Source organism: Haliaeetus albicilla, chromosome 11 (assembly GCF_947461875.1).
Source record: "Haliaeetus albicilla chromosome 11, bHalAlb1.1, whole genome shotgun sequence".
Classification (NCBI taxonomy): domain Eukaryota; kingdom Metazoa; phylum Chordata; class Aves; order Accipitriformes; family Accipitridae; genus Haliaeetus; species Haliaeetus albicilla.
The window spans coordinates 17,888,618-17,902,871 of NC_091493.1; the positions used below are offsets into that span (position 1 = coordinate 17,888,618).

Here is a 14,254-nt window from a genome sequence, read left to right on the forward strand (position 1 = left end):
CAGGCAAGTCATTTCCCCTGCACTGTTACTCCTCGCTCTCTCGCCCCAGTATGCAGAAAGCATACTGCATTACCAGGGTTGTGCATTCAGAGCACAGACATCAAACAGCTCCCATTTCCTGAAAGCAAGGCTCAGTACTACCAGTTATTCCCACTTCTGCCCCATGCAAGGTATTTTAAAAGCTCGGAATTCAAAATTATCTCCACTGGCCTACGACAAAAAAAACCAAGCTACGAAGACCAACAGATAACTTTTCTGAATGTAGATGATGGAACACAAACACATATCAAAAAGTCAGATTGCATCACAGCTGAGGATCAATCTCTATCAAGAAGTATTGATATGTTTTCAGATCCGGAAAGGAAGTCATACAAAACACCATGCAACCTCTACTATTTCATGTGCTGCTCTCTACCATTAGTATCCATCCTTAAGTATTACATGCAAAATTAATCTCTAACCAGCTTTTTTGCTGTGTCTAAATCCCAGAGCAGTATCACTTGGCATCCAGACAAATGCACTGGCAAACACTGAAGAGCTGTATTACTGAGCATATCAGAATGAGATCAGGCCAATTTTGTTGGGGCTGATGGGAAAGTTATTGTCTGAAAAGGATAAAGGCACTCTCACCTCTAGGGTAAAAAAAAAAATAATTAATTAAACATCTGTCAGGAGCTAAAAGAAGATACCGCCTCTTAATACCACCAACAGGAAACCATTAGAAGTTTAAAAATCTGTTTCATAAACAGGAGTCAAAAGAAGTTAGATATTGAAATGCTTTTGAAAAAATCTTACCCGACTCCTCTCTTTACCTCTTTTGGTTTTGTAAAAATCTCCCCAAATCTAACCCCAGGTCTATGGCTTTATGGGAGGTTACAGAGCCCACTCAGCAATGTCCTTGAATTCTAGGTTCTCCAACTGCAGTTCAAAGGTGCAGCACAGCAGTCCCTGACCAGCCTGAACTGCTACTGCAGGACACAGGCTTCCAAAGCCAGCAGTCCCTAGCTCTCCTCAAGCTCTCACCCCGCAGCAATTGCATTTCATCTCACTCAGAATAAGGTATCCATCTGATCATTTCTTAGTATCCTACAGTTGGAGAAAGTTCCTCTTCTAACAAGAAATAAATTCTCTTTCATTTCCCTCACATCACCTATAGAGAAAACAAAAGGGGGGGGAAACAAAACTGGGTACCAAGGAAGATATGAAGAAAGCAGAGAGCTACAGAATGTTTACAGAGGAGAAATGAATTACAAGCACATCTATCATTTTCAGTGCACAAAAATAATAACAAAAGCAGCACTGGGAAACTGTGAAGCACTGATTAACTATGGTCAATTGCATGAATTCACTTAGGCAAATGCATACTATCCCCCAAGATCTCTCCAACATCACAAGACTGAAGCAAAGTCAACCACCTTCTAAAAATGTCTGCAGAAGTCTTGAAACACTTGCTGCTCATAACTAGCCAGGGAAAACTAACTCCCTGTCCTTGAGAAGGATAAGCAGCCTAGCTGACCCCATGCACTACTGCTTTAAATGCAATCAGTTAGTCAATGAAAACTTCCAAAGGCATTTTGGGTCAAATACAACTAACTTCTCTGTGTCAGATCACCTTCTCTTCAAGTCATGTATGAAAGTTACATGCAGGTGTAAGTTACAAATATTTTCACCTGGGGCTCTGGTAAACAAATTTACAGCCACATTTCCCTTTTTCTCCCATCTCAGCATTTACTGACCTAAATATGAGGTAGGAAATGGAATTACATGCAATATGCAGCAGGAACTGTAAACAGCTCAAGACAATTACTAAATGATGCCCTACAGACTTCACAAAGGTATTAGATTCTCAGAAGAAGTTGTCATTTCATTTGTACACCTATTAAATACATACTAACCCACCAGCAGGACTACCATGAAGCTTAAATGTCAAATACTTAGCAATAATTTTTACATCAGCAATCAGTGTTTCCTAAAAACATGGAACTTGGGCATTCAAGACATCATCAAGCTATCCAATCAACCCCTAACATGGATTAAAAAGGATTTGTGTTGGTAATTCACCACAGGATGAGACACGCAAATTTACCAGGTAAGAATTCCAATATAGGGATATTAAAAAGAAAAGAAGAAGATTAAGGGGTAAGTCTTGAGAATCACAATTTGTGATATACAAAGTCAGGCAAACGTAAGCATACACCGAGGACAGTAAACCTGAAGTCCTACAAAGATCAGAAACAAGACATGGACAGATTCCATAAGGTCACACAATACTCAATATTCAGAGGTTCAGCAAACTTTTCTGTATTTCAAGGAAGAACCTTGTTCTGTCACATACATTGACAAGATGCCAGTAAGAATGGCTTGGTTGTACATAGGCATTGTTTTAATTAATATATCTAAAAAAGAGTCCAGATGGTAACTTGACTATGTGCACTTCAAGGCCACCTCACTTTTTCTTTAGTTCTGTCTGGGAAGACATGCTCAAAGCAGCATCTTTAGAGATATCAAGCCTAATGAACAGAAAAGCTGCAATTAACTTTTTCCACTAGTTTATCTGGAAAACACACACACAAAAAAAGAACCATACCAACCAGATTTTAAAACATCAGTGTTTTCATTTTCAGATCTCCCCCAATGAATTACTCATGTTTACTGGTATTTCTGGACGGCAAAGAATTATGATCATCTGCTTAAATTTTTATCTCTCTGAACAGAGGAGGAAGCCAGAATTGGTGGCCCAGGTGTTCACCTGCCCGCTGCTTCAACAAGTCACCTCATAAGTGTTTTACCTTGATATGAAAAAGTACAGCTGGACGCCTCTCTGTAAAGACTCTTGTTGCTTGCAGACACATTCTGGGTAATATTTCTTTTATCACACTACCTATTTATATTTTTGTAAAAAAATGTGGACTTCTTTTTCTATATTGTTTTTGGTCTCTGACCTCCCTCTTTTCCATTCTCTCAAGTCTATTCTCCCCTCCAGCATCCAGCTTTTCTCCCACAAAGGGACAGGATTTCTTCTGAGGACAGATTTTTTCTTCCTTCCTCCATCTTATCCATTTATCCTTTCCCTTTCTTCTATATGCCAATCCTTATCCCATGTGAAAAAGAAGCTTGAAAGCTCTACTATACATCTCACAGCCACAAACTAAACCTAGCAGACAAAAGAAAGGCATCAAAGTCACTGAGACATGGAGAAACAACACTCAGGTGCCCCTACTTGCAGCAGCTGAATGAGGATGTTAAGAATTTGTTTAAAGACACTACTCCTACAATCTTTTCAGGTTTCCCTCTTCTATGGAAAGAGAATGTCTTAACTTCCAAATTTTTTCAGTGCTAACCACACACCAGTAGAGATTTAGCTAAATACAGAAAAATCAACACACAGATTTTCCAGTTGTATACATCTTAAACATGCTCAACCTTCTCCTAATTGATACTGGTAAATACTGACATTTTCTCCTTTCTTAGGTTTTTCTTGCAGCGATCTAGAAACACTAATAATGATTCATAATAGCAACAGTATTTTATTAAACCCAGGTACTTCTCACAGCATCACTTTTCCCAAAATATGCAATTCCAGAAGATTTTAAGTAATAGGTATATCACAGCCCGACAGAGTTCCTTTGTTTCATTCTTTTCAAAGATAGTATGTTTCCAGCTGTATGGAAGCAAATATAGATGAACTAAAAGTAATCAAAACAGCAGAGATTCTGCAAGCCTCGCCTACAATGTTTAAAGCACCATCAAGAAACATGCTCAGAGCCATCCCTTTCAGTATTTTCTGTTAAAAATCCTACACAACTATCCACAGCTTTGCCAGAACACTACTGCCATTCTACAGGAAAAGAAACGAAGAAAAAAGGATGCATCAAAACACACACAAATCATGAGAAGTATGAGAATCTTCTGGTTAGTAACCCTATACTTATTGCTTGAGTCTACACAGCTTCAGAGGAGGTAACTTAGAAATGTGTGATATGGTATTTTGAAATTAGAACCAGTATTTTAAATATTTTGTATATTATGCATCACTGCTCTTTAATATAAAAAAAAAATTCTAGGCCTAATATTTTAGCTAGTTGATATATAGATGCTTTGAATTTTATGTTTGGAGGGTTTGGAAGGGTGTCACAAAACAGGAGGAGGGAGAGAAGAGACTAATACAGGTAAAGTGCATTAAAATAAAGTTGAAAAAATAACTTCTAGCCATGAGACTATTTTAAATTACTCTTATAACTGCTTTACAGTCTTACAATTAGATAGGTGACAGAAAAAGGTTGTTGGTCTAAAAAGAGCAATGAAATCTTAAAGACATTCTTGCTCTTTAAGAACTAAAGAATAAATTGGTTTTCACTCTTTGGAATGTTACTTAAAAATATTAAAACAAACAAACAAAAACCCCAAATTAATTAGATTCTAAATAGCCAAACATTTACTCCAAAAGTTCATTAAAGTATGTAAAACATCTTTTGAAGCTGTACATTCCTTTCTTCCTCTGGAGCAAAGTACTGTATATTAACTAGGACAACAGACAATTGAGAGGAGATGGTGTCTGCTCCTGGTTTTATAACCAGCATAAGAGATGCTGTTCAAATCACTGATGTCCATTTCTGTCCCCTCAAAGGTATACTGGGGGAGAAGGGATTTTTTTCCTTGTTTGTTTAAAACACTACCTTATGATCCTTGCCATTGCCTTTTTTTTTTTTAATGCCTTATTTCTGGTTTCATATTCCTTATTCTTAACATTTAACTCACTGTGTTATGCTTTCCTCAGCATACTAGTAAAAATTATATTACTCAGCAACAACAGACTATCAAGAACTTGATATGGACAAGAAAGCTCTCTCCTATTCACTAGACTAACATTAATATGTACACATTTCCCTTCAATTCTATGAGCTTAAAAACATGTAAGGACACCTTTGTTACACTCAGTAGCTAATAGGGTAACAACTATTTTAAAAAACCTAAACATCATAACCAAGCAAAGATTCATAAACTAGGCTATACAAAAAGCAACTTTCCTAGTTACCCTACCAAAAAAAAAAAAAAAAAAAAAATCCATCTGAGTACCTAAGCCATCTCTAATCCTCTACCAACTTTTCACAGTAACTGAAATCACTGAATTCACATTTGCTTAAAAATGAACTTCACCATAGTTACTACACAAACGCTGCAAACCAGATGTTGATCAGAGCATGTACTACTTCAGAGAGGAAGAAAAGGGCCTGGCCACAAGTCAACATGTGAGTTTTACTGCCACAGCTCATACGCAGAATAATTTTTACTTTGGGTATATTATATTTGGAAACAGCCATTCCTAGGTTCAATCAGTTCACTTCTCACCTCTTCTTTTCTCACTAAAGCCACAAGAAATCTAGACATAGAAAAGGTGCTATTTTTCTGCATATAGTTTATGCTATGGCTTTGTTGCTGTTCCTCAAACTGAACTGGAACTCCAAAGTTGTAAACTTGCGTATTATATCCCATTTAACTGATGGCTCTTCAAACATACAGATCGTGCCACTATATTAGGACTAGAAAGAACACCAAACCAGAGCAAGAGGAGCACAGAACTGACAACAGCCCAACGCAATTTATGAAGCTAAGAGGACACCTCCACCTACGGAACAAGCCTGCCTGGCTTCTTGAAACTTCCCATCACTTTCTGAACTCAGCAACTTGCAAAAAAATCTCTAATGGTCAAGTGAAGAGTTGCAAAGATTCACCCATGTTGTAGGACTTTAGCAAAAAGCAGACCCAGAAAATGCAGGTTCCGAAACTGAGTAATCTGCCTAGAAATGAAGATGCATCTTGAGAGTAACTAAGTTCTAATCTTAAATCTTCTAGGGTTTTCATCAGGGCAGGAATTACATCTTCTGCTACATGTTTTATAATCTATCACCAAAAGAAATCTGGTCTCTTTCGCTCCTGGCCTTTATCAGCAACACTCCAGAAGCTGCGGGAATATTTTTTCAGTTTCATTCCCCACTGCTTCACTGATGGGTGACCCTAGGTACGCAGAAGGAGCACAGCTCAAAACACAAGGCTCTCTGTGGTGGCTGTTAAGACACACAAAATTAATCTCCTGCCTGCTCTTCCTGCTTACAGCACCAGATCATATAGATATTCAAATACGTTAATTTAACAAAAAAAAACAACTTTTGGCGCTAGCATTCAAAGTGACATAAGCAGTACTTCTAAGCATGAAAAAAAACTTTTAAGCATGAAAAGAAAAAAGCTGTTTTAACATGTGTTATTACGAGTAAAATACTGAACTGCATTTCATTGTAGAATTACATTTGCCCAGATAACCACACCCTTCAAACCTGAAGTGTAGCTTGACAGAAATCCTGAGATGTTTTGTCTTCACTTTGTTTTTACCTCAGGACAGACCTAGTTAGCTACAGGTGAAAAATAAATAGATAAAAATAAAACCCACTTTTTAGCAATGAAGAACAGGTCTAAGAAAAAAAAAAAGAAGTTAAAGAAAGCGATAGTTAATAAAGGGAGAGCACAATCCGGAGTTTAGCATCAAATCCAAATCTTTATCCTTGCTTCCCCAGAGGTAAACATGCTACAGAGGAGAATAACCCTTGTAGCTTCAGTCAGCCTGAAATGCAGATAGAGCATCTGTGATCTCTGGTCATTCAGCAACACAGGAATCTCCTCAAGGTGAAAGGAAGGAGAAAAGAAACACAAAAAGGAAAAATCCGTGGAACCCAGGAAGAAAGATGAGTAGAAAGATGAGACAGGAGAAAATGAGGCATTTCCCAGCAGAAAGATGAGACATTAAAATAGGGAAGTAATGTGCAAGACTTATTGTGAGGAGAAGCTTATGTAAAGGAAAAGGCCAGAAGACCACAAGAGAGTTAAAACTGGATTGGTCATTTAAAATCTTTTCCCGATAGCTTCTTTATGTGGTTTCTCTGGTACTCATTTCTGAAGAGAGGGATACACACATTCAATTATCTCAGAAAGGCACAGGAAAATGCAAATGAAGAGATAAATGTGTGAGAGTCATTCAACTTGTCATCCTTCCAAAAGACAGAGGTATTACTACATTGTGAAACCATGTTTTTGTTTAGTAGAAACTTCTAGACAGCTTCTGAAATCTGCATCCCATCTCTGAAGCACTGCATTTAATTATGCCAATTGGTCTTGACAAATGACTGTCTCTAGAGCTTCTCTGTGATATCTTCAGCTCTAATGAATCAATGTCCCCTTTGCACCTTATATTACAAGCCAGTAGGTCTCTTCCTCAACTTGAACTTTTGCTTCTGCTATATAGCAAGTCAACATCACCAGCCACTTTGGAACAGAGTACAAAAGTAGGTGAAATGCATTTACTAGGGTGAGAAAATGTAAAGAAACCTATTTTTCTACTAGCAGCTAAGCCTTCACCTTCACATTACCTTTACTCTTTGGACACCTGATCTCTGCTTATTTCATAAGCATTTGTGATATCTTCTCACCAACATTTATATTTTTAAAATTCTGTTGCTTCTATAAAGAAACTCATTAGGGAACAATACAATAACTTTTGCTCAACAGTTATTGTTTTGGGTTTTTAATGTTATTAGTGAACTTGGATATACTATAACAGATATATTTAGGCTAAAACAGATTTGTCATGCATAGTACTAAATTAAAAAAATACAACACACAAGATGTATTACACCTGTATCTCCCAGAAGTGGGAGCTGATTACATAATCTCCCTCTTAATACCAGAGGCACAAATAAAGTAGGAAAAAAAAAAACCAAGTCAGTTGTAACTTTATAACACACAGTAATAGTCAGTAACAAACCAGCAGCAAACTACAGAGGCTTCATTTCCAGCTTCAGCAGGCTCAAGGAGCGGACACACTTTGGACGACACCAGTATTCTCCAAAAAGAACAAAAGCCTGAAGAGCACAGTATGAATTTGAAAGAGACTACATCTCTCTCCTGCTGTTTTCTGCCATTACTGCTTGAGTAAGGGTTAACTTTAATTTATTAGTTCCTGGCAATCCTGAGGAAGAAGTGTTGCTCTCTAAGCCATTTATTCTTTGTCTGTATAAATTAATGAAAATCAGTCACTGTCGTTTTATGAGCATAGACACTACTCAGACTTTGATCAGGTTGTCTCTCTAAACTGACCATATCCTGACCTCAGGCTCTGTCTATTCTCTGCCAATGACTCCCTCTCTACAGCTTGTATTCTTGAGGCACTGTGCCCAGAACTTAACTTTGTGGGCACTCCTAACAGTTTGGAAGAACATAAACTGTCTGGGGCTGGATAACAAGAATGTTTTCTAGGAGATCACTGCTTGCATCAATCGTTCGTTAAGTCTGAGGGGGTTTTGCAATACAGTATACAACAGTTCAAGCTTACAGTAAAAGAAAGAAAAAAAATCAAGCTTTCTCACTAGCTGCCTACTGAAAATAGTTCCAACACAACTCATCAGCACGCTTCCAGCAGAAGCTGGTGTGAATGAATAAATACAAACCGAACAAAAGTATTGTGAACACACTATTTAGCAATCCTACAGTATTTATGGCAACTTCTTAAGTGTTTGGTAAACATTTATGCTTCAGAAACTGTGAAATGGAAAGGACTAAGGGTGGGAAAGAGCTTAGAAGTTTTCAAGAAGAAACAAAGCCACAATGGGTTTGGAGACATAATGAGTGTACTTTAACATTTACTCTTAAGACCTCTGTCACAAAAATCCTTATGTGAAGATAACTGATAACAAAACATTTGCAGAAACACTAGACTTACTTCAATTACCAATGACAAATATAACTGTTTTAAAAAGTGAGAAGGGAAATGACAGGATCATAATGGCTCTCATAATGGTTTCTGGGAAAGAAAAGACTGTCCAGAAAAGTGGAGAAATGGCAAGCAGGTGCATTCATTGGTAGAAAGGCAACAAATTGGTGGAAAGTAATTTAATATGGAAGAAGGTGAGTTGGAGCCACAGACCAACTTGGAGAACCAGATGGTTCTGAATACACTGCAAGGACATTGTTCTTCAAAACATCCATTCACCTTAACTTCAGAGGTGAATCCCCTGTCTGCCTAGTACAGCTGAAAGCTTCTAATCAATGACATATATAGGCAATGGCCAAATATCAGCTACAAGCATTACCTCATTCAAAATGAAAAAACAAGAGGTAAAAACAAGCAATCAAGGCAGTCTAACAAGTAATTCCTAAAATAAGCGTTCAAAATTATGACAGGACTCTTGGTATTCCCAAAATTGACATGCTTTGCTGAAGTTTCCTCTGGGATTTCAGTACAGGTGAATCAGTGGAGATTGAGAACAGTTTCAAAATCTAAGGGCATCCATAAAGTGGACGCATTGCATTCCTCCTTCACGTTAGAATTCTACATTTAAAGAGAAAATTCCTTTCTAGAAAGTAATATAAGAGGACTTTACCATAGTGAAAATTAAATGAGGGAAAATCAACCAGTTACAGTCCTATTTTTCTGATGTAACTACTCAAGATACCTCATTTAATGAAGAGTTCTGTTCCAAGGATCATATTAGAGAAACTCAGACATTTTTCTCTACCTTCCATCATCTTTCTAGGAAGCTGATGGGGTGACTGACAAACAAGTGGATAACTCAACTTTTTGGTGACACTCTGCAGTGACTACTCTGTATATTTGCAACAAGCTACCCCAAGCCTTATTGTTAAATTTACAGTAAGCATAATCATAATATTAAAAATACCCAAGAAGAAAATAAAAAGTTGCAAAAAGAAAGCAAGCCATAACTAGTGTGTGTGCGGGTAGTTTGTCTGTTTAAGAAGAGTACTCCCCATCCAACAGCACTTACATCAGTCTCGGGGGGATTCTCTTTGAACTAATTAATGAAGAATTGGAAGCTCACAAGAACAAACTGAAAACAATTGAAAAAGCTAGAAATCCTTTCTATTACATAACTTGTCTGGCTGATCCCAAATGAAAACACAGGCTAAGCTCCAAACTGGAGGGAAAGGCTAACAGAATATAGTTCCTGTTGTTTTCCCTTAGCATTTAACACCAAAGAACTCAGTGTCTAACCTCATTTTTTGTTTACATAGGCAGCTACATCACAGGCCACGGGAAAAGGGTAAACTATGGAAATAAAAACACACAGCTCAATTCAGAATGATCATGTTTTAGAAGACTCACTACAACTGACAACCTCAGGATCCAGCAAGTTCTCAATACAAACTGTTTTTTCTGACTACAAAAACATTGTCAAAAAGAGGTGTTAAAAATAATTAAATTGGTACAGGAGTTCCGAAATCCAAGGAGATCCCCGATGATGACAGATTCCTCATCAGACCAGACTCACTGGCAACACACTGCATACAGTAAAGTACCTGCAAGTGTTCCATGTTGGTAATATCATATGTGACTTCGTAGAGCAGATAAATAATTATTTAGGCAGCAAATCTATGTTCCCATACTTCTCAAAATAACTCTGACCCAGAGCCTGGGGACTGCCAGCAAAGGCCTTAAAGCAGGCAACAGTATCCTTCCAGGACATCTCTCTTGTTAAAGTAAAACTTTCATAGAAAGGAATTAAGTCTCTCTACAGATAAAACCTAAAAAATATGAACCAAGTACAAGCAATACAACCCTCGCCTATGCAGGTTCACAGAATCCGGAACAGCAACATCTCAATATGGTGTAAATAATTACAGTTATCACAACAATAATGTTAGCTATTGTGTTTCTCATGTCAGGAAAGAGACTGAGGACTGCAAATATGCACAACCTACTGAAGTGATTGTTCATTTTAATGCAACAAGTTGATGACAACAGAGAGAGCAATTGCTGCTTGCTTTTAATTCGGTCAAGAGAGATGAAGGAACTAGGCCAAGACCCAGAAAAACACACATACACTGAACCATTGGAGAACAGTTGGCTAAAAGCATCTCAAAGTTGAACAAAAATTATCACCTTTTTAAACATCAGTTTGACCCATAGATCTGTACAAACCAGTTGCATACACCTCTGCCAAACTAGAAATGTCTTTATTTCCACAGCAGTATGTTTTCAAAACTTCAGCTCCTTTCCAGCAATTAACATATGCAACAAGACTTAAAGTAAAGCATGAAGTTTATACGCTTCGTCCTGTGCCCAATGCTTATTTCTGCATGGCAGGATTCATAGCTTTAAAAAACATGCCAACACTATTCCCCTTCTTTACACCAGTAGAATGTTCCTTACTAAAACCACTGTGTCCCAGCAGCAGGATCCAAGAGAGCTATGAAAGTTGGGCATGTATTCAGCATTTCTCTCTCTCTCTCTTGTTTTGGATTTTTTTTATTTTAAGTGCCCATCCTACCCTCAACTCTAATCCTGACTAGTCAGGAGACACAGGCAGTTACACACCTGGGGCTAGGGACGGTTCTCAAATTTATTAAAAATTTAAAACTCAAGCGGCTCTCGAAAGCCTACAGTTAATGCAAAGTGTACTTTCTGGTCCTAATCCAGTGACGAGTGACCATTTGTCCATAGCATAATATGGGCAGATTTCAGCACAATTCAGTATAAATTGCATTCTCTGTTCAGGTAAGGGCAACATTCAGAAGAGAATGAAGTTCTGCAGTTCCAGATAGGGAGATATTAATGAGGCATTTGATGGTCACAAAGGTCAGCAATAACAGGAAAAGTACTGACACTGGACTGAAAGAAAAGAAAGGAGATAAAATGAAGAGTAGAAAGGGCTTGCGTAATTTCTGTTAACTGTATGTCTGGTTCTGCTTGTGTAAACACCACCTGAATTCTAGGGTCAAGATGCATCAGGATAACAAACAAATTAAGTTTTACTTGGAAAAAAAAAATCAAACAAAGAGTTAGTAGCTATATGATAATTTTAAATAATTTTTAATTGCTGATGTTATCTATTTTCCTGTCTGCTATTAAAAATAAATTACTATCAAAAGAAAGGAATTATAACAACTCTTGAAGTAGACACACTGTAGTTTGCTGACTTCTTTGTGACAGTCTTAAGGCCCTCTTGCTCTACTACTGCAAAACAAAGTTTGCTAATTTACTAGAAAAAAGGGAAATGTAAAGAAACAGACAAGGAAAATAGACTGCTCTATACAATGATGGCTTAGTGCTTCTACAGGAGTAGTTTTATATCAGTTACAAAAACCCCTACGAAACCTTAGTGTATTTCAGTCGAAGCAAGTGGGAACCTATGTATAGTTATCCCCGGCCAAATCTGTAGTTTGTTCATAGAAAACTCTTTTCAGATTTCCAAGAGCAAGCCCACAAAATCTACTCAGAAAAGCAGCACTACAATACTACAGAGTGCATGCAGGTGAAAACTCACCCAACAGACAGCTTTGTCTTAAGATCCTCAGTATATTTTCAGTTTCAATCTTTGGTCAAAAATTATCCTGACAATGATCCTACACATGACTTCTCTTTGCAGCTTTGACATTTCTTCTGCAGATCTCCTCACCCACCAACCCCCCTTAACCCACAGCTTCCACAAGTCCAAAGAGCATCCCAACAAAACCAGGTGACCTCACCTTTCATTTTGACAGTGGGAGAATTGGGTCCAGCTGATTGCTTCCTCCATCCTCTCCAGTTCTGGCAAAGGCTCTCTGCCTCAGAGATGAAGGAACAAAGAGAGTCTTCTTCAAAGCGATCGGAGTCTTCAAATGAAAACCTCTCCCCGTCCTCCCACTCTGCGAACATGAGTTCCATCACATCCGACAGGTGACGTGGGGGGAAAAGAATAAAGACAGAAACAGCACTGCTCACTTTTAACACGTGGATGGACTTGAGGGCTCCTGCAGTACTTAAAATCTCAATTTTGATTCGATCCCCATACTACAGTACCAGGAAAAACAGAGCCAGTGCTATCTGAGGTGGGAGAAGCAGGAAATCAAATGAGGGGAAGCTCGTAAAAATCCTAGGAAAAAACAAACAAACAAACAAACAAAAAACCCCAAAACCAAAACCCGAGTTCTTTAAAAAGTTAAAAAAATGCTTATGTCCACAAAATGTACTTGAGGCGGAGGGAGACTGGCTGGTCTAGGAGAGCTGCCTCCAGGCGGGACAGGTGCCTGCCGGCCACACGGAGGGTCTGAAGGCTTCCGATGCCCACGGCCCCGGCGCTGGAGGACGAGGGAAGGGGCCGGTTTCCTCCTCCGGGGCTCCCGCCGGGGGAAAGCAAGTATCTGTGCGCAGGGCCAAGTCTCCCTGAGGTTGTGCTTTTCTCACTCTCGGTGCAGGAACCGGAGGGAGGGCGAGGGCGGGAAGGGGCAGCGGGGGGCGGGCGGGGGGGGACGGACGGGACAACTTCCCTCCCGCTGGCGGAGGCTTAAAAACGGCCCGGCGGGGCCGGGGCGCCCGCGGCGGGGGCGGCGCGACCTCCCGGCGAGCTCGTCACGGGCGCCAGCGGGCGGCGGGCAGCGGCTCCGGCCTCATGGGGGCGCGGGCGGCGGCAGGCGGGGAGAGCCCAGCTCTGATCGCCGGCCGGTGGGGGGGGGGGGCAGGCAGCCCGTCGCCGCCGCTGCTGCTGCTCCCGTCGCGGTCGGACCCCGCGGTTCTTAGGTGCCCATGGCCAGCAGGGCCCCGCGCGCGGACGCCCCCCCGTGCCCGGCCCGACGGCGGTTCGCTGTCCTGGCGCGACGGCAGCGGCAGCGGGTCCCTGCCCGGCGCGGGCACCAAGATGGCTCCGCGCTTCCCAGCTTCACCTGCGACACCCCGCCCCCCTCCCCCCGCCAGCTGAGCCATACTTCCGCCGCGGCGCTTCCGGCTTCCGCCACCGGGCGCCGGCGGGCGCGGGGTGCATGCCGGGATAGCCGAGCTGCCGCGGGGCTCGGCGGTGCGAGGGGCTTTGGGCCTCGTCTCCCGGAAGGGTCGAGCCAAGCCCTGGCCCGGCCCGACCCTTCCGGGACAGGGAGGCAGGGAAGAGCCGAGGGAACTACCAGCGGAAAACGGGGTGCCCGGTAGCCGGGTTAGGCTCGCTGTGGAGGTGGAGTCCCAAAGGAAGGGCCGTGGCACTCGGCCTGAGGCCTGTCTGCTGCTTCTTAACAAGCGGGTGAACCCGGGGACAGGCTGGAGCAGGTTTGAATGGGGCTGTAATAAAACAAAAATAAAAAAAACAACTTGCCTGTTGTACCTGCACGTACTGCCAAAGGCAACAGGAGAGCACGAGCGACACTAAAACGTGGGGTTTTTACTCCGAGAACGTACCGCACGTAAGTTGCATAAGGTAGAAACAACTCCGCTGTGACCATCTGA

General features: G+C 40.7%; 1 protein-coding gene across 3 annotated transcripts in view; it reads right to left on the bottom strand.

Moving 5' to 3' along the window:
* Window positions 1-13,716, bottom strand: part of ZSWIM8 (zinc finger SWIM-type containing 8) — a 63,427-nt gene extending 49,711 nt beyond the window's left edge. For 2 of the 3 annotated variants that reach the window (XM_069796324.1, XM_069796323.1), the window contains exon 1: window positions 12,532-13,716. In XM_069796324.1, coding sequence (XP_069652425.1) covers window positions 12,532-12,709 — 178 coding nt within the window. In that variant the 5' untranslated portion in view covers window positions 12,710-13,716. The remainder of the gene's footprint in view (window positions 1-12,531) is intronic. The other variant, XM_069796322.1, reaches the window with a different exon arrangement.
* Between the last annotated feature and the right edge of the window lie 538 nt (window positions 13,717-14,254).